This window comes from Trichechus manatus, unplaced genomic scaffold (genome assembly GCF_000243295.1).
Source record: "Trichechus manatus latirostris isolate Lorelei unplaced genomic scaffold, TriManLat1.0 scaffold00105, whole genome shotgun sequence".
Classification (NCBI taxonomy): domain Eukaryota; kingdom Metazoa; phylum Chordata; class Mammalia; order Sirenia; family Trichechidae; genus Trichechus; species Trichechus manatus.
In genome coordinates this window covers 9,063,600-9,088,607 of record NW_004444041.1, presented here as the reverse complement: position 1 = coordinate 9,088,607, position 25,008 = coordinate 9,063,600, and the positions used below count along the sequence as shown (strand labels likewise).

The window sequence follows — 25,008 nt, the reverse complement described above, 5'->3', positions numbered from 1 at the left end:
GGTTGTTAACCAATGTCATAAAACAGCATATGTGTTACTGTTACATGAGAAATTATCTGTTCTGTAAGCCTTCACCTGAAGTACAATAAAATATTGAAAAAAAAAAAAAAAAAGTTGGCCAGATCATGTTTGTATACTTAGTTCCTGAATTATGAAATATATATAATTCCACCAACTATGTGAGCCCAGAAAAGTATTATATAATCAGAGATCTTGCCAGGATTGTCCCATGCCTCTCCCATCCATTCATCCCTACTTTCATGCATTTAGGGAACAAAGAATCTATTCATTTACAAAAAAGATATTCACTGCTTGCAAAAAGAAAAACAAGGTATAAGCTGGTCAGGTATGAGAACACTAGAATATATCCCCATGAGGGCAAGGACTTGTCTGTACTGTTCACTCCTGTCTCACAATATTTGGTACATAGTAGTTGCTCAATAAATACTTGCTGAATGAATGAACAGATTACTCTCAGACGAAATAATTCTGGGCAACCTAAACCAAATTATTTTCAATGTTGCTGTTTTTCTTAAGGAAGGCCGTGGAAGAGTTGGACACAAGCAAACTGAAAGAATGGGAAAAAATAACCCATTAAAATAGTAACCAAAAGAGAGCAGGGGTGGCCATATTGATACCAGACAAAATAGATTTTAAGTCAAAACCTGTTATAAAAGACAAAGAAGGATAATGATAAAAGGCTCAACACATCAAGAAGATACAGTAATATAAATATACATGCACCTAACATTAGTGCCCCCAAATAGGTGAAGCAAATATTGACAGAACTTAAAGGAGTAACAAAACAACTCCACAATAATACTTCAGGACTTTAACACACAACTTTAAATACTGAATGTGAACAATACCATAAACCAATTAAGGCCTTGGAAGAGTTCTGCTACTTTACAAAACATTTTCCCCAACTACTCTTATAGAAGAATACTGCAAGAGAAAGAAAAGAAGATTTATTTTATATTATATAATTGATTATATTGCCCTAATGGAGCCAAAAATAGACAACCTTAAAAAAAATGTTCTATGAAATGTTGTTTCAATATAATTTTATTAGCAGTTATTACATTAAAATTCACATTTACAGGAATGTTTTAGAAATTCTAAAGCATATGTAATTAGACTTTAACAGTAAGATAGAACCTATTCTCATTATAGCACAGCCCTTAAAAAGTCAAGAATAATACTGAGAATTAAGTACAGTTCTATCAAGAACTAGAAATAAACTCTGCGTGCGTAGTGTCACTTAAAGCAAAGTTCCACAGAAGTGTAACATACTTTTATGAATGTGAATTTCAATGGCAAACATCATTGGCTTCCAAACAACTGATAATAAAGGGATTTCCAATCAAAACACAAGCACAGTGGCTTTCATACAATACAGAGCTATGATAATTCTATAAACAGACCCTGAATCCTTAAGTACTTGTAATATGATTTTATGCTGTGACACTAGTACAAAACACACCAACTCTACTGCATAGACTGACACATTATGACAACAGGATACTTAGGAAAGCCTTTTTCTGTATCAGAAAATGCTGAGTTTTCCAGTGTAGTACAGGCTGGTCATTGCTGATCTAGTGTATTTCTACATCCTCCAGCTTGAGCAGTATTGTAGGATTCACAAATCTTACATTTCATGCCTAATATATGGAACTGGACTGTGGATCGTCCATTGCAATCATTGCAGAGAATCTGAAACATGAAGAGATTAACTGAAATTAAGTATATAAATCTTATATATATATACAAGGTGGCACTGTCTGCTCAAAACAATCCCTTGAAAATCATACTGAGTATGTCAAAACACACAAATATAAGCCTAAACATTTCCATAAATAGAAACAGTTTTCATTTTTTCACTGAAAATTCTAAGAGGCCATTAAGGTAGCTTTGAATTTTGAAAATAAGAACAAAGATTTCAGCAAAGGAGACTTATTTTAAAATAGTTTCCAAATAATATACATAGTACTAGCAAGAAAATTATCATAGGCATAATCAGATCACCTAATGCTTACAATTCAAAATAACATATATAATTTCTATTATTTTTCATTGACACTAGAAATGTATCTCCCTTAACTTTTAAAACTGAGATTTACACATAGTTATTATAACATGTTTGCTGATTCTTTAGGTTTAATATACTAAATTACTAATCTCCTATGACTCAGGAATGAATTAAGGTCCAAAAAGAATAGTTCCTAAAATTGAGTAGAGAGGCTGCTGGCTCATCTCTAAAATACAGTAACATGCCATTTAGGAATAAATCTCTTCTAGTACTAAGATCCTGAAAAATAAGAGGTTTTAACCTAAAAATAGATCAACACACTACTATGAGAGAAAAGCATTAGCTTTAGAATAGTAACACCATAATAAGCAGAAAAGAAAATTTCCAAATTTGCTCCAAATTATAATTTGGAAAAAAATTCTTTTAAAATATGATCTACATGCAGATACTGAATTACTGGTTGCCTAGGGCTGGGGTGGTGTGGGGAAAATGGGAGTGAATGCTCATGGGTATGGGGTTTCTTTTTTGGGGTGATGAAAATGTTCTAAAATTGACTGTGGTGATGTTTGTACAACTCTGTGACTGTACTTACAAACCACAGAATTGTACACTTAAATAGGGGAATTCCATAGTATATATTTTAATAAAGCTGTTATAAAAAAATTATCTACATGAAACATAGCACACTTCAGCCTCTAGGAAAACATCACATTATCAGTTAGTATTCCAAAAATGATCTTTCTTTGTCCTTACTAACACAACTCAATCATCCACATGAATTATGAAATGCTCCTGTTTGAATAAAACAACAAATAATTTTTATTTGGTTTTGATATATGGTTTTTAAGGAGTCCTGGTGGCATAACAGTTAAGCACTCAGCAGTTCAAACCTACCCAGAAGCTTCATGGGAGAAAGAGCTGGTTATCTGCTCCTGTAAAGATTCCAACCAAACCAAACCCACTGCCATCAAATCGATTCCAACTCACAATGACCCTAAAGGACAAAAGATAACTTCTTCATAGGGCTTCCTAGGCTGTAAATCTTTTTTTTTTATTGTACTTCACATGAAGGCTTACAGAACAAATAGTTTCTCATGAAACAGTAGTACACATGTTGTTTTATGACATCGGTTAACAACCCCACAACATGTCAACCCTCTAACTTCTCAACCTTTTTTTTTGCTGAAAATACACATAGCCAAAGATACACCATTTCAAAAATTTCTAGAAGCACAGTTCAGTGACATTGACTACGCTCTTCCAATTGTGCTGTTATTCTCACTTAAGATGAAGGCTTACAGAACAAAATAGTTTCTCATTTAACAGTTACTACAAATGCTGCCCTATGACAATGGTTAACAATCTCACAACACATCAACAATATCCTTACTCAACCTTGGGTTCCCTATCACCAGCTTCCTTGTCCCCTTCTGCCTTCTGGCCCTTGTCACTGGACTACTGTACCTCGTTAGTCTCATCTGGTTTTACGGGGCTGTTCACTCCCAGGCTGTACGATGAACCTCGGACATAACTTCACCACTGAGCTAAAAGGGCGTTTGGGGGCCATACTCTCAGGGTTTCTCCAGTCTCCTTTAGGTCAGTAAATCTGGTCTTTTTTTTTGTGAGTTAGAATTATGCTCTACATCCTTCTCCAGCTCTGTCCAGAACCCTCTGTTGTGATCCTGGTCAGAGCAGTCAGTGGTGGTAGCCGGGCACCATCTAGCTGTACTTGACTCAGTCCAGTGGAGGCCTTGGTGGCTGTGGACAATCAGTCCTTCGGACTAATGTTTTCCTTGTATCCTGTTCTCTTCATTCTCCCTTGCTCCCGAAGGGATGACCAGTGGAGTATCTTAGATGGCCACTCACAGGCTTTTAAGACCCCAGACACTACTCACCAAGGTAGAATGTAGAGCATCGTCTTTATAAGCCGTGTCATGCCAATTGAGCTAGATGTTCCCCAAGACCATAGGCTGTAAATCTTTACGGAAGCAGAGTGCTACATCTTTCTCCTGTGGAGCGAGCTGATGGGTTCAAACCACTGACCTTTCGGTTAGCAGCTCAGCGCTTAACCATTGCAACACCAGGGCTCCCCTGTAAAGATTACAGCCTAGGAAACACTATGGAGCAGTTCTACTCTGTCACATGGGGTCGCTATAAGTTGGAATCAACTTGATGGCACCAACAATGTGTGGCTTTTATCCTTGCGTACAGAAGTACTACGTGCAAAAATATTCGAATTACACTGAGGTTGTTCAGAAAATTCACAGAATGTCCAAAAATTGTTAAAGCATCAGAAAGCTATCTAGCTTTCCAATTCTGATCTATAACTCAATGTTATGCTGAGAATAGAAAGCAACACCTCTTAAGTAATGGAAAAAATAACAAAAGGCAGAGAAATACTTTTTGTACTTTAGGTTGCAGGCTATTGTTGTGGTTGCTGTGTGCCATCGAGTCAATTCAAATCATAGCGACCCTAGAGACACAGCAGAACTGCCCCATAGGGTTTCCAAGGATGTAATCTTTACAAAAGCAGATTGCCAGGTCTTTTCTCCTGCAGAGCAGCTGGTGAGTTCGAACTGTGGACCTCTCAGTTAGCAGCTAAGCACTTAATGATTGCACCACCAGGGCTCCTTAGATTGCAGGCTAATAAAGACCAAATAAAGTCTAAATCATAATAAAAAGGGTAATAGACATTAAAAACTAAAATGTAATCTTCTTCAAAAATCAACAAACATATTCTCCTTAAATAAAATTTAAAATAAAAGTAAAACATAAAATAAAACATCAGACCAGTGATCTACCTCCAGTCAGTTATGTTACTGATTCTGGCAAGTAATTGGTAAACTGTTCAGAAGAAAGCTGCTGCCTGCCATCTAGTGTTGGGAAGAACTATACAAAGGTACTAGAATTTTTTCTGGTCCGAGCTCAAAGTAACTGAAATTTAGAGATTATTTTGTCCTCCCCGTTAATCATCACATTGACATCTGTTATCAAAGCAGTATTTTTTAGACAAAATTTGAGCAAAAGGGCAAAAAAGAACAAGAACATTGATAAGAAACCTAAAGCTTTTAAATATTGGTTCTACTCACATCCACAGTCATGTTCTGATATTCTGATGGCATAGGAGTCTGTGCTACCTCATCATCCAGCTGTCGCCAGTACCTAGTCATGTCTAAAGCTGAGTGCATACATAATGGACATCTGTAGCCTCTAGAAGAGATTGAAAAGTTATCTTCCAAACATTAACTGGTGAGTATATCAACTCAGAGATAAAAGGAGATGCAAAGTAACTGGCATATAAACCATCCAAGGCAGAGCACTAGTCTATATTTCAAGATAGCCTATTAGGAACTTGGAAACCTTTACATTATAAAGGTTTTTAATAAAATCCTGTATCTTATGGTATGTTTTAAACCAATTTTTTTCCTTAGTTCTCTAAAATGGAGAGGAATTAATCCACATTGTTTGTAGCATACGGTTGTTTTTTTTTTATGCTACTTCTTAGCTAAACAAACCTCAATTTCTTAATACATTCATGCAAAAGAGGAGACTGTATTCCCTAAAAATTATTCAGATGATATTTTTCCTTTTTAAAAATTCTGAAAAAGTTCCTCTCTTATCTGGCTCTTATATCAAATTAAAATTTCTGCTCATCAATTTGCAAAGCCAATTTACATTTACAAAGTCTCTTCTTTCCTAACTATTCTCATCTAATTTTAACATCCTTCCCCCACAGTATATTATTAGTTTCAGATAATCTCTTTACTAGCTTTCTTTGCAGGTCATTACACTGGGCTAGTATAACATCTTAAGAGAATTTTGAGCAACATTCCTCAGCAGTATTAAAACACCATGACTGTCTCTGGCAGAGACTGTACTCCCTGGTAAGAATGCCCAGAAAATAAGGTTTCTGTCTCAAGCTGACGGACGAAATAAGGCATAACAGAAGAATGGGGACAAAGGTGTAGTTACATCCCTCAAGATGCTTTCCCCAGTCTAATACTACCCATCTACCCTACCCATCTCAATATAAATATCTGTCATGTCCAACACAGCATAAGTAACAATGTCTGCCCACCTCCCCAATCCACAAAAAAAAAAAGACATCTTAAAATTATAATTTTTTAAAAATCCCACCACTCACTCACTCTTTCAACATTTCTTCATAACATGTTCTGAAAGAAAATACAACATTATTTCAGTAGGGTAAAAACTATCTTCACTATTTTCAAACATCATTGAGAAAAAAAAAAAGTACTTACTTACCTATGTAAAAGATGTCCACACGGCAAGACATGAGCAACAACACGAGATGTGTGAATATCCTACAAAGGAAATAAATGCTACTGCTCCTATGAAAACTATATGAATATCCAAATATTTTAAATTCAAGTGGGGAGATTTTAAAAAACCAACGAAGTTAGTTTTTAAGCTTACCTCCAGACATATTGGACAATTCTGCCGGGAGACATTTTCAATACACTGTTTAAAACAGAAATTCGCATTACCAAAAGCTTAACTAGGTGAAGATGTCAGATATAACAATAGTATTAATAATAAAAGCTAACAATAAAGGAAACGTTAATATCGACTCACTAAAAATAGTAACTAACATTAATACATGCTTCCAACATGTCAGAAAGATAAGAAAATTTTAATAGTTTATTCGTTAATTCTTACAACAACCATTTCAAGCTTGGCACATTACCTGAAACAATGAAAATGCTCAATAAATTTTAAGTATTGAAATATAATTACTTCCATTTTACAGATGAGGGAATTGAATTACTGACTCAAGACACTTATTCAAGATCCAGAGAAAATAAGGTTTGGAATCTTTCTATCTTATATGTGTTTTACTCCAAAGCCCTTGCCCAAAATTAGCAGGCCAAGCTACTTAATAATACTGACAATAATAAAGACAGTTAATATATATTGAGATTTACTACATACCATATGCTAGCCCATTACCTCAGAACCCTAAATGAAATAGGTACAATTATCACCCTACTTTACAGGAGGTATTCTGAGGCCAAGAGAAGCTAAATAACTTCCAAAATTACACACTAATAAGAAGTGGAGCTAAACTTGAGTTCCAAGAGGCAGACTCAAGTCCAGGTTCTTAACTTGACAAGACTTGGCGTCTGATTAGGTGTGGGGAGGTAAGGGGAAGCAAGGTGTCATGGATGACTCCCAGGTTTTTAATGAAAGCACTTGAGTAGATGGCAGGACCATTTGTAAAATAAAGAAAGCAAAAGATAAACAACTGAGAAACAACAAAAAATGAAAATATATATAGTTTTTTAAAGACAACAGAATACAATGGGGGAAAACCTTCAAAGTAATAAATTTAAATATCTGGACTGTAACCCTAGCTGTGCCACTTACTAACCCTTACTTAACATCTTGGACAAGCTATTATTTCTTGAACCTCATTTTCCTTATTTATAAAACAAAATTAATATTCTGTTGATTCTAAAGGACACTTTCCACATACACATTTTAAAATCTCTGGAATCATAATGTATCTGTTAATCAATGGCACCTTCAAGGTGATGAGATGCAAATGTTGTCGTGAGGACAAAATGATTTGGTTTTATGTGTGTGCACATGCAAACACACGTGTGCACACACTGCACATGCTTTGGAAACCATAAAGCACCACAGAAATGTAATCTCTTAAGAAGCTATTGACTCATGACTATTTCCATTAGCACATCTTGCTATCACCCCAAACTCAAGTTTATAAAACCAAACTCAATCTTTATCTCCAACAAATTCACAATCTATTAATCAAGTACCTTAAGTCAGGGCTAAAAACCTTGGGAGTCATTGTTAGTTAGCCCATTCTTCTTCCAAAATACCTTGCTACCATATCCTTTGTGTTCATTACTCACATCAATCAATTTCCCTGACAGCTACCGTATTATTACGCAAATAACACACACCTCTTATGTTTATTTGCCAACTACTCCCTCCCCCGGTGAGGTATTTTAGTAAGCACCCTTCTGTAATTTTTTTTACAGCAACATAAAAAAAAATTGGCATAGCAGTGCAAATACCTCATAGGGGAAGTGAGCGGTTAGCAAACAAACATGAATGCATGCATTATTTGTGCAAAAACACAGTATACTATTTTAGGCCAGTTATTATCTAATATCTATATTTCTGTAATAGCCTCTTACCTTCATTTCCTATTGAACCTACTTCAGTGCTAAGCAAATGATTTCAAATGCTTCTCTTTCCAATCAATGTCTGTGTTTCTATGTCTCTCTCTCAACATCCACACTCAATACTGCTTCTTAAACTATACCCCCTTCTCAAATATTTTCATATCACTCTCACTACTCTAACCCTCACTGGTCTCTCCATTCTCTCAATTCTTACAGTAGGTAAAATCAGTACTATATAGTTGATTTTTTTTTTTTTTTTAAATGAAAAAAGATTGTAAAGGATCTGGGATCATGATACAATTCCTACATCCAGATTTAAAATATGTCTTAACTATAAAAGGAAATAAAAAAGTATCTTAAGTCTTCTTAGAATGTTGTACTAACTGGCTACAGTGCTCAGTATTTCTCCCGTACTACGTATTTTTAAAGTTATTCTTAAAAGCAGTACCAGTGATAAGAATCCATAAACCAACTCAGAAGTTGCCAACATTATGCTAGTAACTGATGTAAGTATTCTTACATGATAGCGAAGAAACAGAACCATAGATCAGATATCCTGAGGCATATATTTTAGAGTATCTACTTCTTAATACTGCCTTTAAAAAAGGTGACATAGTTGCACTTGGTAATATTTGAAAATTAGCATGCTTCCAAAACATATTAAGATTTAAGCTGGTTTTCAAAAACACTGTGATACTTTAAAAATTATACAAGCTGAATTATATACCTTGTGTTTTCCTTGGAGATTCATAGCTAGGCATAAGTTACATTTCAAACAGTGGAAAAAATCTTCCTTTGGACCAATCCTAACAAAACATACGAAAGCCAAAAGATTAGATTATCTTTTACTACAGTGATTTGTTCATGATATAAGACTTAAGTTTAGTCTCACCGCAAAAAAATTCAAAACATACTGAAGAATACGGGGTAAACTTCCATCTCCCCAATATTACTCTACAAATATAACCACTGTAAATAGAACGGTATCTACTCCTAAGTTGTTTTTCCTAAAAAATTGTATATATGTGCATGCACACACACACGCAAACTCTGGGTGTTGTTTTGTTTTTTACACAAATCAATTCCTTCTATATATGCTGTTATGTAACTTTTTTTTATACTTAATATATTCTGAAGATTACTTTATCTATATAGAACCACTTCGTTTTCCTTAATAGCTGCATAGTATAACATGTTATGGATGTATCATAATTTTTTTTTTAAATACTCACTGCTATAATTTACAATCTTTAGTTACTACAATGATACAATAAATATCCTTACAGACATCACTTAGATCACATCTGATTCCTTTTTATAAGACTACCAGAAGGTGCAGCTAAAAAAAGATTACTCTTTTAATAAAAATAGAAGAATTCACACAAATGACTATTTTTTTAAAGTTATTACAAGAGGGTAAAGAGTTTCCAACAATGCTGCCATTAAACAAACACTTTTCAACTTGTCTTCTGATATTTTTATTGTTTAAAAACAAGAGTCATTATTCGATGGTCGTACATCACTTTTGACTAAACACAGTATCTGACTGCTAATCTTATTCAACAGATCTTTCTGTCAATATCTTTTAGCAGTTTTTTTAAAAAGTCTAAACAAGTAGAGTTCTGAATATCTCAAGGGCGATGGATGACTTTGCAGGATGCCACAGGCACTCATTGAAAGCAACTGCGTAGGAGATGTTCCAAAGATTTTTTAGCAATGACAACAGATACAATGCCTCCTAAAATACCTACTTAAAATAATCAGTACTCAATGATATAAATTATGAAACAACTTTTTTACCTGAAAATTTCTTAGTTATTTCATACATATATTTTAACTAAGCATTTCCCAATTATGTCAATACTTAACACTCTTATTACATCATAGGTGATAGGATTTACAACACATAGGGAAATCATATCAGATTGCAAAATGGTAGACAGTCATAAAACACTGGGAATCATGACCTAGCCAAGTTGACAGATGTTTCTGGGGAACACAGTTCAGTCCATGACAGATGCTGAAATAGCAAATGATTCAAGATATAGGAAAAATAAGATAACTGTGACCAGTTTTAAGACCAAGTATTAGAAACCCTGCATTCTCAGAGATTTACACTGCACAATTAGCAAGTTAAAGGTTCTGAGAAGGAAAACAGATTAAATTCAGCATTTATCAAACCTACATGACTGCAAAGGAGTCCCTGGGTGGTGCAAACAGTTAACGCACTAAGCTACTAACCAAAAGGTTGGATGGAGGTTCAAGTCTGCCCAGAGGCACCTCACAAAAAAGGCCTGGCTATCTACTTCCAAAATATCAGCCATTGAAAACCTTATGGAGCACACATGGGGTCACCAGGAGTCAGAGTCGACACAACAGCAACTGTTTAATGTGACTAAATAACCCTTTTTCATACAGTATCTATTCTCCACTAGGGTCCAATAGACCTACTTTCTTTTTTGATCAATTCTGTTTTTAAAGATCAATATTTTATGACTTTTATTCCTTCTTAGAGGTCTTCCAAACAACAAAGAGAAAATTTACTTATTTTTTGTTACAATAACTAGATGGGTCCATTGAGCTCTTTTTATCATGGGATCTTATTATGGAATCTTATTTTATTATGGGATCTTTATTTTATTGTGGGATCTTAGTTATCTTATTTTTCCTATATCTTGAATCATTTGCTATTTCAGCATCTGTCATGGACTGAACTGTGTTCCCCAGAAACATCTGTCAACTTGGCTAGGTCATGATTCCCAGTGTTTTATGACTGTCTACCATTTTGCAATCTGATATGATTTCCCTATGTGTTGTAAATCCTATCACCTATTATGTAATAAGACGGATTAGTGGCAGTTACATTGATGAAATCTACTAGATAGCATCTTAAGCCAATCTCTTGAGATATAAAAGAGAGTAGCAAGCAGAGAGACATGGGAACCTCATACCACCAAGAAAGCAGTGCTGGGAGCAGAACACATCCTTTCGACCTGGGGTTCCTGTGCAGAGAAGCTCCTAGTCCAGGGGAAGACTGACAACAAGGACTTTCCTCCAGAGGTAACAGAGATAAGCCTTCTTCTGGAGCTGATGCCCTGAATTTGGACTTGTAGCCTACCAGACTGTGAGAGAATAAACTTCTCTTTGTTAAAGCCATCCACTTGTGGTATTTCTGTTATAGCACCACTAGATGACTAAGATAGCATCTAGGAATTCTTTCATCATTACTCATCAATTATCCTCAATTATCTTGACAAAAAGACTAAAATGGAAAGTATGAAAACAGGTAGAAATGTGGTAGAAATAACTAAAAGGTGATACAGCTAAAATAAATCATCACTATTGCAATATCCTTCAGTTCTCTTTTTCCACTGCTCAAAGTATTGCATCATCTTTCAAGAAGGTATAAAAAAGTCTGGAGACATCTTTGTAATCTTTTTTTCCTTGAACACAGTTGAGAAATTAGAATTTTTCATTATTCATCCATAAAGATTAAATAGAGAAAAATTTTAGACAAATTTCAGAAAATGAATGCAAAGAGATAACAACTCTAGACTAGGATTTCTCAGTCTAGGTGCTATTGGCATTTTGGGTCAGATATCTTTGTGCTGGGGGACTGCCTTATGCATTGTAAGATGTTAAAAGGATTCCTGGCTTCTACCCACTGGACACCCAGTAGCACCCTTGCCCCCACCAGCTGTGACAACCAAAAATGTCGCCAGACATCACCAAATGTCTCCTGGGGGTAAAACCACTGTCAGTTTAGAAACAATGCCCTGGACTCTAATGATGATGGTGAAATTGATCATCTAAGCAGTATCTCAGACTATGAGTTTTCAGATGACATCACAGATGAATAGTCTCACTTAAGAAAATAAGAGAACAATATATTTCTAGGGAAAAAAAGAAATTACAGTGTTCTCAACTAGTTAGTCATTTAATAGAAAGGACTTCAAATCACAATATTTAGGACAAGAACCTAGACCATCTAGTTCTGCTGAAAGGATGTTTAACAGCATTCTTCCATATTTTATAATGCTTATACACCTAAATATACTTGATACGGTTCCTAATTGACTTGCCAAATTGTTGGGATTGCAAAATAAACATCTCAGCCTGTCTGGTAAATCTTAAGCTTCTTAAGATCAAAACTGAAGGCAAGATCAAATGTTGATGGGGAAGTACATACAGAAAAGTGCCTGGAAAGAAACATAAAAATGAAAATATTCATTGGATTGATCATTCTAATAGGTGCTTATAAATCTAAGTGTTTCACAATTTTGAAGCAAAAACAACTATCTTCTCTTCAACAAAAGTATGACACCTCGAAGTTTTCAAAAGTGTTGAATTTGGCAATGCATTTCCAAAAGTGAAGCCAGAACCTATTAGGGATGTATTTAAGATTTGCAATCAGTATTGCATTTTGATGGTGCAAGTGTAAGAAGAACCATTAGTAATTATAAGCTAAGCTATTAGGAATGTCCCTAGAACCTGGAATCAGTTATTTACAAGGTAGATATGCTCCAGACTCATGCATGTTAATTGACGAGTAAATGGTTACACTCAAAAAACACTGCCAAATATGAGTACATACATCTTCAAAACTATGAAAATATGGAATCAAAATTTGAATTTACAATGTTTAAATTCTTATTAAAATTTCCATAAAGTTGTTTTTCACTAACTTTACTCTTACTTCTGTACATTACTTGTAAAAGGACTTAAAACTATTAAAGAATTAAAAAGAAGCCACTGGACTTATATGGTAAGTAGTTATGACTAACTTTCCTCATATACTGAGAGCTATTATACTATTGAAAACATTTTGTGAAGAATACACTGCCTATACATTACCAGGTATGTACAATATACAAGGCACTGCCAGATACAGGAATTTCAAATAAGGAAAACACCTTGATCTCAAGAACACTGAGATTTACCAGGCAGGATGAGAAGTGTATTTTGTAGTCCCCACAACTAGAAAGTCAATAAATAAGCTAGAAAATTCCTTGGTTGTTACAGTGATGATTAAAAGCTATAGGTAGATCTGACATACAATATAACACTACACAATGGTGAAAATTAACTGCAGCTCATAAATCAAACAGGATGAATCTTAGAAACAAGGCTCAGTGAAAACAGCAAGCCACAGAAGACTACATATAACATGATTTAAAAAATAAGCAAAACTGAACATATATTGTGACTTTCATTTCCACAATGATAGAGTAACCTGTATAGAACTAGAGTTCCTGCTGAGAACTAGAAAAACTGCATTTAAAGAAAACAAACAAGTTGTTTGAAAGCAGTAAAGAGCAACCAAGGACCTGAAGGACCAAGATTCCAGAGAAAAGAGAAATATATTGAGGTAAAACCAATATTCAATTTCACTTCTTCCCTCCTTGTGGAATTTGCAGTGACAAGTGAAGAAGTAGGAAAGAAAACAACAGGCAAGAGGCTAAGAAACTAAGCAAAGACTCTGGCAGTTTCCCTGTGCTGCTGCTGTTATTAATCGCCTCTGAGTCAGTCACTACTCACGGTGACTCCATGTACAACAGAATGAAACACAGCTCAGTCCTGCACCATCTTCACCATTGTTGCTATGCTCGAGTTCATTTTTATGGCCACTGTGTATTTTGAATGACTTCCAATCTAGAGGAGCTCTGGTATCCCAGCAGTTAAGAGATCAGCTGCTAACCAAAAGGTCAGCAGTTCGAATCCACCAGCCACTCCCTGGAAACTCTATGGGGCAGTTCTACTCTGTCCTATAGGGTTGCTATGAGTCGGAATGCACCCAATGGCAATGGGTTTGGTTTTCCAACCTAGAGGGCTCATCTTCTAGCACTGTTATCAGGCAACATTCTTTTGTGATCCATAAGGTTTTTTCATTGGCTAATTTCTGGAAATGGATTGCCAGGCCTTTCTTCTTACACTGTCTTAGTCTGGAAACTTCACTGAAATCTCATGGGTGACCACGCTAATATTTAAAAGACTGCTGGCATAGCTTCCAGCATCTTAGCAACACATAAACCACCACAGTACAATAAACTGACAAATAGGTGGTGGTTCCTGTGCTGGGGGGCAAAAACTGAAGTCCAGGTCCCACCATGAAAGAGATGCCCCAGTAAACATCCCTGGCTTTAAGTCAAGATCCCTGAGTAAGATAAAACAAAATGGAACAAAACTTACAAAAAATTGAAACTTAGCCTCTTATCATCTCAATCATTAATTGGAATAAAGACGTCTATCCCTATACTAACTGCATAAAAAGAGAAAATTCTTTTTGGAGAAAGATAATAGCATCCAGAGTTTATATAATTTTTTACATATTATACCCAGTGTGTAAAGAAATTTAAAATTGGGGTATCTGATAAATCTGAAATAAATGACTTGAGGTTTGTGCCTGACTTCATTTTCTCAAGTTCTGCTTTTGCCCTAGCAACAGTTAACCTTTGTAAAGACTTAATCTTGCTAAGGAAATGTTTTTCTGTGATGTGATTAAGCCAAAGGAACATGAGCAGAATGCTCGGGCAGGGGGCAGGAGGGTGGGGATCATTGCTCAAACAGCTATCAAAACCCTTTGTGTAAGCTGTTCTCAGGAAATGACTTTGCCTTAAGCCTGTTATCTTAACAATTCATCCTGAGAAAATTTATTTTGTAATCACCTAGGCTCTAACTCACCCTTAACCAGATGGCTGACCTTTACATTTCAAAGAACTTCAAACTGGAGCTGATCTGGTCTACAATCAACCATTAACCTCCTCCCCATCCTGATCGGCATGTACCTCTGCAATTACGCAGTGTCCAATCCCCTTAACTTATATAAACCAATCCTAGCAACAGCCCTGCTTTGAGATATCCCACTTCCCACCTCTCTAAATGCTTAGCAACCAATCAGAATACTGTAACCTAAGCTCCTAGTTTAGGCCTATAACTGTCCCCAAGAAACTGCTCATCCCTGGAGTGCTTGTTTTCACTTTGTGAGATGTAGCATGGACCCCGCTCTAGTGGTTTTTCTTTCAATAAATCTATTTTTACTTTAAGCAGAGTACAGGTCGTTACTCTATGACATTTCTTTGGCATAGTCGGCAGGATCTGAAGCAGCATTATCTTCTGCATTCCTGAGAAGTCACAGACCCGGCATGCCCATGTACCAGCACAGGCCCTTTGTACCCATCTATTTCCTCGAATTCTCAGGACTCACTGGAGATAAACCCTCTTAGCTAGAAGCCTCTCCTTATTGCGAAGATGGCTCTTTATTGTCTATCCTATCTCTTTACTTTCATTTTTGGCTCACTCCTCGAGCATCATGCTGAGTTCACTGCCAGATTAAGTTTAGCAGGACTGACATCTAGTGGCCAGTTCCTATCAGTGAACTCCTTTTTCTCCTTGGTGCACTGTAAAGTTTCTGTATGTACTTTAGGTTTAAATACTTGCAAGTTTCTCTTGATGGGGAATGCCAGGTCAACAGCTCACTCAGGACACCCCTCAGGGATTCCTGCAGCTTATATGGTTAAACTTCATGGCCTCGGTTCAATTTTGTATATTGACCACTGGCATGCACTTACAGACAACAATTTAGACGATTAACGGCCATCGTGGGACTCATTTGATTTAAACAAGTTAACTCTTCTGCAAAGTGAATCAGAAGCCAGGCGGTCCTAAATAAAAGAAACACAATGGCATAATGGGATGCTTTCACTAATTGGTATTTAGAAGCTTCTAGGAGAAACAGGGTTGCTATGAGTCTGAACTGACGCCACAGCAAAAGGTTTGGGTTTTTTTGGTTTAGGAGAAATCAGAATGATAAATTCACTTCCATGCAGGCCACCATTATAAAACAGGCCAAACACAATAAACAGTTACAATGTCAGAGCACTGTACCTTCACCAGTTAACCTACCAGGTAACAGTTCCTCCACCTCCCTCTGGTTCCACTGGCAGCTGCCCTTTTTTTCCCTTTCGTATCTTCCTCCTCCACCGAAAATATTTTAACTGAACTCGTGTATTATCCTAAAGATGCTTCAGAAGAGACTAAACTGGAACGTAAACCAGTTCCTGAGATTCCCTTTAAAATTCATCCTACACCGCCGGGGTAGATACCAGGGAAAACCCCAAAGAAACTAGCATGTCCTTTGTTCCTCGGACTTGCAATAAATTACATAGTATTGTTAAAGATTTTCCAGATTTAGGGAAGGATCCCTATAAATTTGCTGAAAAATTTAAAATTCTCCCTGAAGCATATCAACCTGGGCTACCTGATCTATATCAATTAGTGCACATGCTACTAAACCCTGGCAATGCTCAGATATGGTTAGAACATGCTGAATGGAAAGATGCCCAAGGCAGTCTTTCTTTAGATACCAGCAAAACAGCTGATGAAATACTAAAAGAAGCCCAAGACAAAACAAAGACATTGCATGATGCCCTTAAGACTGCCTTTCCTCCCATAGCAGACTGGACAAAAATTCATTCCTGTGTACAAAAGAGGGATGAGGCTGTTGATGATTACCAAAATCGATATTAAAAATTCGCTGGACACTCCGGGTTAAACCTGGACACTCCAGGAGCTTTTAATGCAGCATTTATATCTGGTTTTAATCCAGAACATTCAGCCTAAAAAGACATAACTAGGAAAACTACTGCTATAGCTGAGCTAACAGATTTAGCTCATAAATTAGCTCAAATTATAGAAACTAAAGAAACTGCCAAAACAAAAACATTAATGGCTTTACAAATGCAACAGCTACAAACCCAGCCAATGGAAAAGCTCCCATTTCAAAAAAGAGGCCCTGGGAATAGCAATGAGACTGGGACTAACACTTGCTTTTATTGCAAAAAGCTCACTCATTTTAAAAAGAACTGCATTATATTAAAAAGCAAACTCCGTAACCCACCAACTAACAACATGTCCCCCCAATTTGGCATGAAAGACTTCCAGGGAATTTACAAGGACCTTTTCCCTGGTAGAACTAAATTCACAAGGGAAACCATGTAAATTTTTAATTGACACAAGAGTTACCTTATCTGCAATTAACTCTCCAAGTTTACAAAAGCCCTGGCCCCAGAGTAATAAAACATCAAAACTAGTAGGGGTTACTAATAAAGAAGACTTTGGCCCATCCTCAACCAGTTTCGATCTCTTTAGGTCCTTGAAGATATGCATCAATTTTTACTTAGATTTGATACACTACAAATTTATCAGGAGAAGATCTTTTATCTAAATGGAAATGTCAATTAAAATTTTCACAAATGGGAGAGATAACTCTTAGATTTACCTAAAACTAGACAGCATACCAGTTCTACCACAGAAAATGCTTCCAATAAAGAATATCTTTGTTATTTAGAGGCATTTAGTTTGCCCTTACAAGAAAGTCATTCCCCTGCTTTATCCAGTTCTACAGAATTCCTGTTTTCTATACCTGAAACTTTATGGGACACGTCTACCGATGCTGGTCAGGTCCTATCAGCTGAACCAATTAAGATTGAAAGAGATACCTCTAAACTTTTACCTAAAATTTCACAATACTCTTTGAAACGAGAAGCTAAAGAAGGACTTGTCCCAATAATTCAACGCTTTCTAATTAAAGGCTTAATAATCCCTTGGACTAGCCCCTGCAACACTCCAGATTTCCCTGTCAAGATATCCAACAGGTGGGGCTGAAGATTTCTACAAGACCTACATGCTATTAACCGTGTAGTAATTCCTAGATTTCCTGTAGTCCCCAATCCTCACTTGCTTCTTTCTAATGTAATTCCTGAAGCAACTCACTTCACAGTGATCTATCTTTGCAGTGCTTTCTTTAGCATCCCAGTTCGTCTAGACAGCCAATACTTATTCGTTTTCACTTGTGGGGACCATCAATTAATTTGGACCATGATGCCTCCAGTCTTTACCAAGTTATCATACCCACTTTTCTCAGATTTTACTGCTGGTTTGCAGCCTTACAGTTGACTCAGAGTTCTACGTTATTAGAATATGTCAACAATTTACTGGTCTGGTCTAACTCTCAACAGGCGTGCCTCACCGACAGCATCCTATTGTTACAACATTTGGCCACAGGTGAGCACAAGTTCTCCAAAGAAAAACTAGCTCAACTTTTTGTTAAATACTTATGACATATTTTTTCAGCAAAAGGGGTCACTATAGACCCCAAACGAAACGATCCAGGCTTATTCTGCCCCTACTGCCAAGAAACAATTAAGAGGATTTGTGGGACTCTATGGCTATTGCAGAACTTGAATACCTAATTTTTCTTTGCTGGCTCAACTTCTTTACCATTATCTAGAGTTTGAAGCCTGACCCCTTCTAACTTTCCAAAGATGGCCAAAAAGCCATTACTAAACTAAAAGATGCATTAATATTCCTGCTCTAGGATTTCCTAATTATAACTTGGACTTTTCACTTTTTGTCCATAAGACTTCTGCAAATGCTCTAGGAGTCCTCACTCAAAAAGACAGAGAACAACACAGACCCATTGGTTATTACACCATTCAATTAGACCCTGTTGGTAGTTGCTACTCCCTTGCCTTAGAGCAGTCACTGCAACAGCTAGACTAGTTGAGACCACAGCAGCCTTAGTTTTAGGGAATTTTCTTGACGTTTTTCTTTCTCATGTGGTGTCAGCCATTCTAAATTCAACATTAACTCAACATCTTTCAGCCAGGAGGCTAATTTCTGATGAAGTTCTCCTTTTGGCAGCTTCTAGTATTCATTTACATACTGTAAACTCTGAATTTAGCTACATTGCTTCCTCTATCTATTGATGATGACAATCTACCCCATGACTGCTTAAATTTTACTGGACAGCTTTTGTCTCCTAGGCAAGATTTACAAGAAACCCCATCATCAAATCCCAATTTAATTCTACTTGTTGATAGATCATATTTAAAGCCTGAATCTACCAGGACATGCCACAACCACCTCCACCGAGGTCTTGAAAGTGGGGCCCTTCCTGAAGTCACTTCAGCTTAACAAGCTGAACAACAGCACTCACGAGGGCTTCCAAGCTGGTATCTGGAGGTCAGTAGACATTATTACAGACTCGAGGTATGAATTTGGAGTGGTTCATGATTTGGGCACATTATGAGAACATGGAGCTCTCGACCTCTTCTGTAACTCAAATTAAAGATGGACCCTTAGTAGCAGACCTCTTAGAAGCCCTAATTGTTCCCCTCTGAGATCACTGTAATTAAAATTCAGGCCCATTAACCCAAAGGGTTGAAACTCATTGAGGGGAGATTTTTCTGCTACTGTAGATCATGTTTTTTCTCAAAGTTTTAAGGATCATACTCCTCCTTGTTTCAATCCTGTCAAATTCCTCACAAAGTTTTAACAGTCATGCATGGTTCCTCACATTGGGGCACTATTTTAGATGATGAAACATCATTCAATGTGCTTGCAGAAAACCCCTCTAGACCCAGAACTGTTGCTGTAAAGGACTTAATTGAACATCAAAAATCAGGCCCACAAGATGACACTGAAAAAATAGAAAAAATACGGATACTCCCAGTGGTCTGCCTCTGGATATGCTGTTGTTGTTGTTGCTGTTAGGTGCCATTAAGTTGGTTATGACTCACAGCAACCCTATGTAAAACAGAACGAAACAGTGCCCGGTCCTGCACCATCCTCACAATCATTATGTTTGAGCCCATAGTTGCAACCACTGTGTCAACACATCCCGTTGAGGATCTACTTCTTTTTCGCTGACACTCCACTTTACCAAGCATGATGTCTTTCTCCAGGGACTGATCCCTCGCGATAACACGTCCCAAGTATGGGAGACGTAGTCTCACCATCCTTGCTTCTAAGATGCATTCCAGTTGTACTTCTTTCAAGACAGACTTGTTCATTCTTTTGGCAGTCCACGATATATTTGATATTCTTCGCCAACGCAATTCAAAGGTGTCAATTCTTCTTCAGTCTTGCTTATTCATCGTCCACCTTTCACATGCATATGAAGCGATGGAAAACACCACGGCTTGGGTCAGGCACACCTTAGTCTTAAAGGTGAAATCTTTGCTTTTTAACACTTTAAAGAGATCTTTCACAGCAGATTTGCCCAATGCAATGATCTTTTGATTTCTTCACTGCTGCTTCCATGGGTGTTGACTGTAGATTCAAGTAAAATGAAATTCTTGACAGCTTCAATCTTTTCTCTGTTTATTGGTCCAGTTGCAAGGATTTTTGTATTCTTTATGATGAAAAGTTTAATCCATACTGAAGGCTGTGGTCTTTGAACTTCATCAGTGAGTGCTTCAAGTTCTCTTCACTTTCAGCAAGCAAGCTTGTGTCACCTGCATAATGAAGGTTGCTAATGAGTTTTCCTCCAATCCTGATGCCCCATTCTTCTTCCTATAGTCCAGTTTCTCGGGTTATTTACTCAGCATATAGATTGAATAGGTATAGTGAAAAGATATAACCCTGATCCACACCTCTCCTAACTTTAAACCACGCAGTATCCCCTTGTTCTGTTCAAACAACTGCCTCCTAATCTATGTACAGTTTCCTCATGAGAACAATTAAGTGTTCTGGAATTCCCATTCTTCACAATGTTACCATAATTTGTTACGATCCACACAGTCGAATGTCTTTGCATAGTCAATAAACACAGGTAAACATCTTTCTGGTATTCTCTGCTTTCAGCCATGATCCATCTGACATCAGCAATTGTATCTCTGGTTACACGTCCTCTTCTGAATCCAGCTTGAATTTCTGGTACTTCCCTATTGATGTATGGCTACAACTGCTTGTGAATGATCTCTGGCAAAATTTTACTTGTGTGTGATATTAATGATATTGTTTTATAATTTCCTCATTTGGTTGGATCACCTTTCTTGAGTATAGGCATAAATATGGATCTCTTCTAGTTGGCTGACCAGGCAGCTGTCTTCCAAATTTCTTAGCACATACGAATGAGCACTTCCAGTGCTGCATCCATTTGCTGAAACATCTCAGTTAGTATTCCATCAATTCCCGGAGCTTTGTTTTCTGCCAAAGCCTTCAGTGCAGTTTGGATCTCTTCCTTCAGTACCATCGGTTCCTGATCATATGCTACCCTCCTTTTTGGTAAAGTGACTCTGTGCATTCTATCCATCTTCTTTCGATGCTTCCTGTGTTGTTTAACATTTTCCCCACAGAATCCTTCAATATTGCAAGTAGAGGCTTGAATTTTTTCTTCCGTTCTTTCCGCTTGAGAAATGCCGAGCGAGTTCTTCTCTTTTGGTTTTCTATCTCCAGCCCTTTACACATCATCATAATACTTTGTCTTCTCGACCTGCCCTTTGAAATCTTCTGTTCAGTTCTTTTACTTCATCATTTCTTCCTTTTGCTTTAGCTACTCAACGTTCAATAGCAAGTTTCAGAGTCTCTTCTAACACCCATTTTACTCTTTACTTCCCTGTCTTTTTAGTAACATCTTGCTTTCTTCATGTATGATGTCCTTGATGTCATTCCACAACTCGTCTCGTCTTTGATCATTAGTATTCAACACATCAAATCTATTCTTGAGATGGTCTCTAAATTCAGGTGGGATATACTCAAGGTTGTACTTTGACTCTCATAGACTTGTTCTAATTTCCTTCAGCTTCCATTTGAACTTGCATATAAGCAACTGACGGTCTGTTCCGCAGTCAGCCCCTGGCCTTGTCCTGACTGATGATATTGAGCTTTCCCATCGTCTCTTTCCACAGATGTACTCGATTTGATTGCCGCGTATTCCAGCTGGGAAGGTCCACGTATATAATCGCTGTTGATGTTGATGAAAAAACGTATTCACAACGAAGAAGTCGTTGGTCTTGCAAAATTCTATCATGCGATCTCCGGCACTGGTTTTATCACCAAGGCCATATTTTCCAACTACCGATACTTATTCTTTGTCTCCAACTTTTGTATTCCAATCACCAATAATGATCAATGCATCCTGATTACATGTTTAATCAATTTCAGGCTGCAGAATTGGTAAAAATCTTCAATTTCTTCATCTTTGGCCTTGTGAGTGGCTGGTGTGTAAATGTGAATAACAGCCGCGTTAACTGGTCTTCCTTGTAGGTATACAGATATTATTCTATTACTGACAGCTTCATACTTCATGATAAAGCTTGAAATATTCTTTCTGATGATAAATGCAACACCATTCCTTTACAAGCTGTCATTCCTGGCATGGTATGCCATATGACTGTCTGACTCAAAATGGCAAATACCAGTCCATTGCAGCTCACTAATTACTAGGTTATCAATGTTTAGGCATTCCATTTCATTTTTGACTTCCAATTTTCCTAGATTCATACTTCGTACATTCCTCGTTCCGATTATTAATGGATGTTTTCAGCTGTTTCTTCTCATTTTGAGTCGTGCCACATCAGCAAATGAAGCTAACCTTAATGACATGGATGGAGTCAAGCTTTTGGGACCTCTGGGATATGAATGGGCCCTAATGAGAACTTAGTTCTCCCTGAATCTTTGCAAATCTCTATGCTGGAAGCATTTCATATGAATACCCATTTGGGAAGAGATAAAAACAGGGAAATTTTAAGGAAATATTCATGGGGGCACTTTGATGAAAGTGTCAAACAAGTGGCTTCCTAATGTCCAATTTGCTCTCAATTTAATTCAGGCAAACCTTATAAAGCTCTGTGTAGGAGATTCCCTCTGCTTTCAGAACCAATGCTTGAATGGCAGATTGATTTCATCTAACTTCCTTCCACTCTCAATGGTTAAAAATTTGTATTAGGAATGATCTGTAGATTTTTCTCACTGGGTAGAAGCTTTCCTGGGTCATCAAGCCACTGCCACCTTTGTTGAAATTATCATCCCCACTTGGGGAGCCCCAAGGTTCCTCTGTAATGATCACGGCACCCATTTTGCTGGTCAAATAATTAAAGATATATGCAAAATTTTCCCTATTTTTCGAAGACTTCATTGTCCTTACCATCCCCAATCTTCTGGTCTAGCCGAAAAAACTAATGGTATAATAAAAACTCAACTAGCAAAACTTTCTAAATCTTTACAGTTGCCCTGGACTAAAGTGTTACTACTGGTCCATTTAAATTAAATAACTACTCTATTTGCACTTCACAAATTGACTCCTCATAAGATTACTGGATGGCCCATGACCCTCCCATACTGGACAACTTGCCCTGAATCAAATCTAATTCAGCCTTGGCCTGTATCAATATTGTCAATCTTTAACCCAATATTTTAAAGAGTACTTTACACAAGTTAAAGAAGCTTTTGACAGTTGAAAGCAAGAAGTATCTACATTGTCTAATATTCAATCTAGAGACTGATAACTGAAAGATACCAATTAAAAGATTCCCTCAAATCTCGATGGAAGAGACCTTACCTAGTCCTTCTCACTAATCCTTGTGCCGCTAAATTACAGGAAGTTGAGACGTGGATTTATCTCTCCCAATTAAAGAAGACCACAGCTTCTGTCTGGACTGTCCAACCAGCTGAGGGGCTCAAAATGAAATTTAACCGCCCCAGTGGCCAGAAGTAGACAATCACGCCAGAAGCAGACGGCTGAAAGCAAGATCACGGAACAAGATCCATGCAAGATACCACAAAATTTGGACTTTATGGACTTTGTTTCCTAATTTTTACTATTTTCCTTCTCCTACATGTACTGCACATTTGTTGTCTGATTTCTTGGTGGTTTTTAGTAATCTCCTATGTCAGCTCTTGAAATTGTTACACTTTGCCTAATACTGATAGTCTTTGAAGTACCTTTATTCTATAAGTTAGATTTTATTGACTGGCAAAGGTTATTCATCTCTCAGTTCCTACACTAGGTGCAACACAGAACTCTTAACATACCTATTTGCTTTTAGCACTGTAACTATTTGTCTGCTATCACTTTTGACGGCTCTTATACCATCTTATACACTAATCACTGAAGGAGCCTATTTCATTATTGCCATAATTTGTACTCTTTGTGCTCTTATATATACTATTTTTGGGCAGTTTTCCTAGACTATGAAGGTTCTCTTACGGTTTCTCTCTCTCATGCTCACAATTCCCATTGAAGCCTGGCATGAGAATGCTTTTGTCAGATTATGCCAAGCAGTAGCCAATACCAGAAACTTGACTCAGTGTTGGATCTGTCATCCCTCTCCACAACCTGGGCATCAAAATAAAGACCCATTAGCATCCCCTATATGAAATTATAGTCTTATACCCAATGCTACTGTTAACCACAACATCACCTTTAAGTGAGCCATACGAGTTAAGATTATGGCATACTCCTGGATTGCTAGCTCAACACAGGCATCATGCTTTAATTTAACCCAACCCATAACACTCGACCAGGTCATGGAACACTTGAGAGCTTGCTCTGCAAAACACAAAGGTGTTCGTGTTTGCCCAAGTTAGCTATTCACTGCAACAGAGAATACCCTAGATACTTTGGGATTTTATCAAGCAAAGCAATTACCTGGCTGCAAATAAAAATGATTCATCTCCCCCCCTTTTTACTAGACTCTAGGACCCTTCAGAAATGGGACGATTATCTATTTACAACAATTCTTTAAAAAGAACATTGGCTTGAACAAACTAATCAAAACATTCCCTTCCCACACAATTATACTGGAAATAACATTATTTGTGTTCTGTACAGATATGCATTTTTATGGGAAGAATCAGATTATCCCACTTTTAAAAAAAAAAAAAAAAAAACACAAGTAATGAGCCCTACACATGAACATAACACTAACTAGGTGGATGGGACATGATGAGCCAATGCACCCTTGGACAGCGTAGAGTACCTTTAGACCTCCATTCACAAAATGAAAGCTTACATTGGGCTAG

General features: G+C 37.0%; 1 protein-coding gene across 3 annotated transcripts in view; it reads right to left on the bottom strand.

Moving 5' to 3' along the window:
• Positions 1-116: 116 nt before the first annotated feature.
• The window catches only part of RCHY1 (ring finger and CHY zinc finger domain containing 1), a 37,699-nt gene continuing 12,807 nt past the window's right edge, over positions 117-25,008 (bottom strand). The window contains exons 3-8 of one of the 3 annotated variants that reach the window (XM_012557488.2): positions 8,930-9,008; positions 6,467-6,511; positions 6,296-6,354; positions 6,178-6,204; positions 5,119-5,239; positions 117-1,713 (exon numbers count right to left, since the gene is read on the bottom strand). In XM_012557488.2, coding sequence (XP_012412942.1) covers positions 1,585-1,713; positions 5,119-5,239; positions 6,178-6,204; positions 6,296-6,354; positions 6,467-6,511; positions 8,930-9,008 — 460 coding nt within the window. In that variant the 3' untranslated portion in view covers positions 117-1,584. The remainder of the gene's footprint in view (positions 1,714-5,118; positions 5,240-6,177; positions 6,205-6,295; positions 6,355-6,466; positions 6,512-8,929; positions 9,009-25,008) is intronic. The other 2 variants (XM_023737640.1, XM_004383144.2) reach the window with 2 other exon arrangements.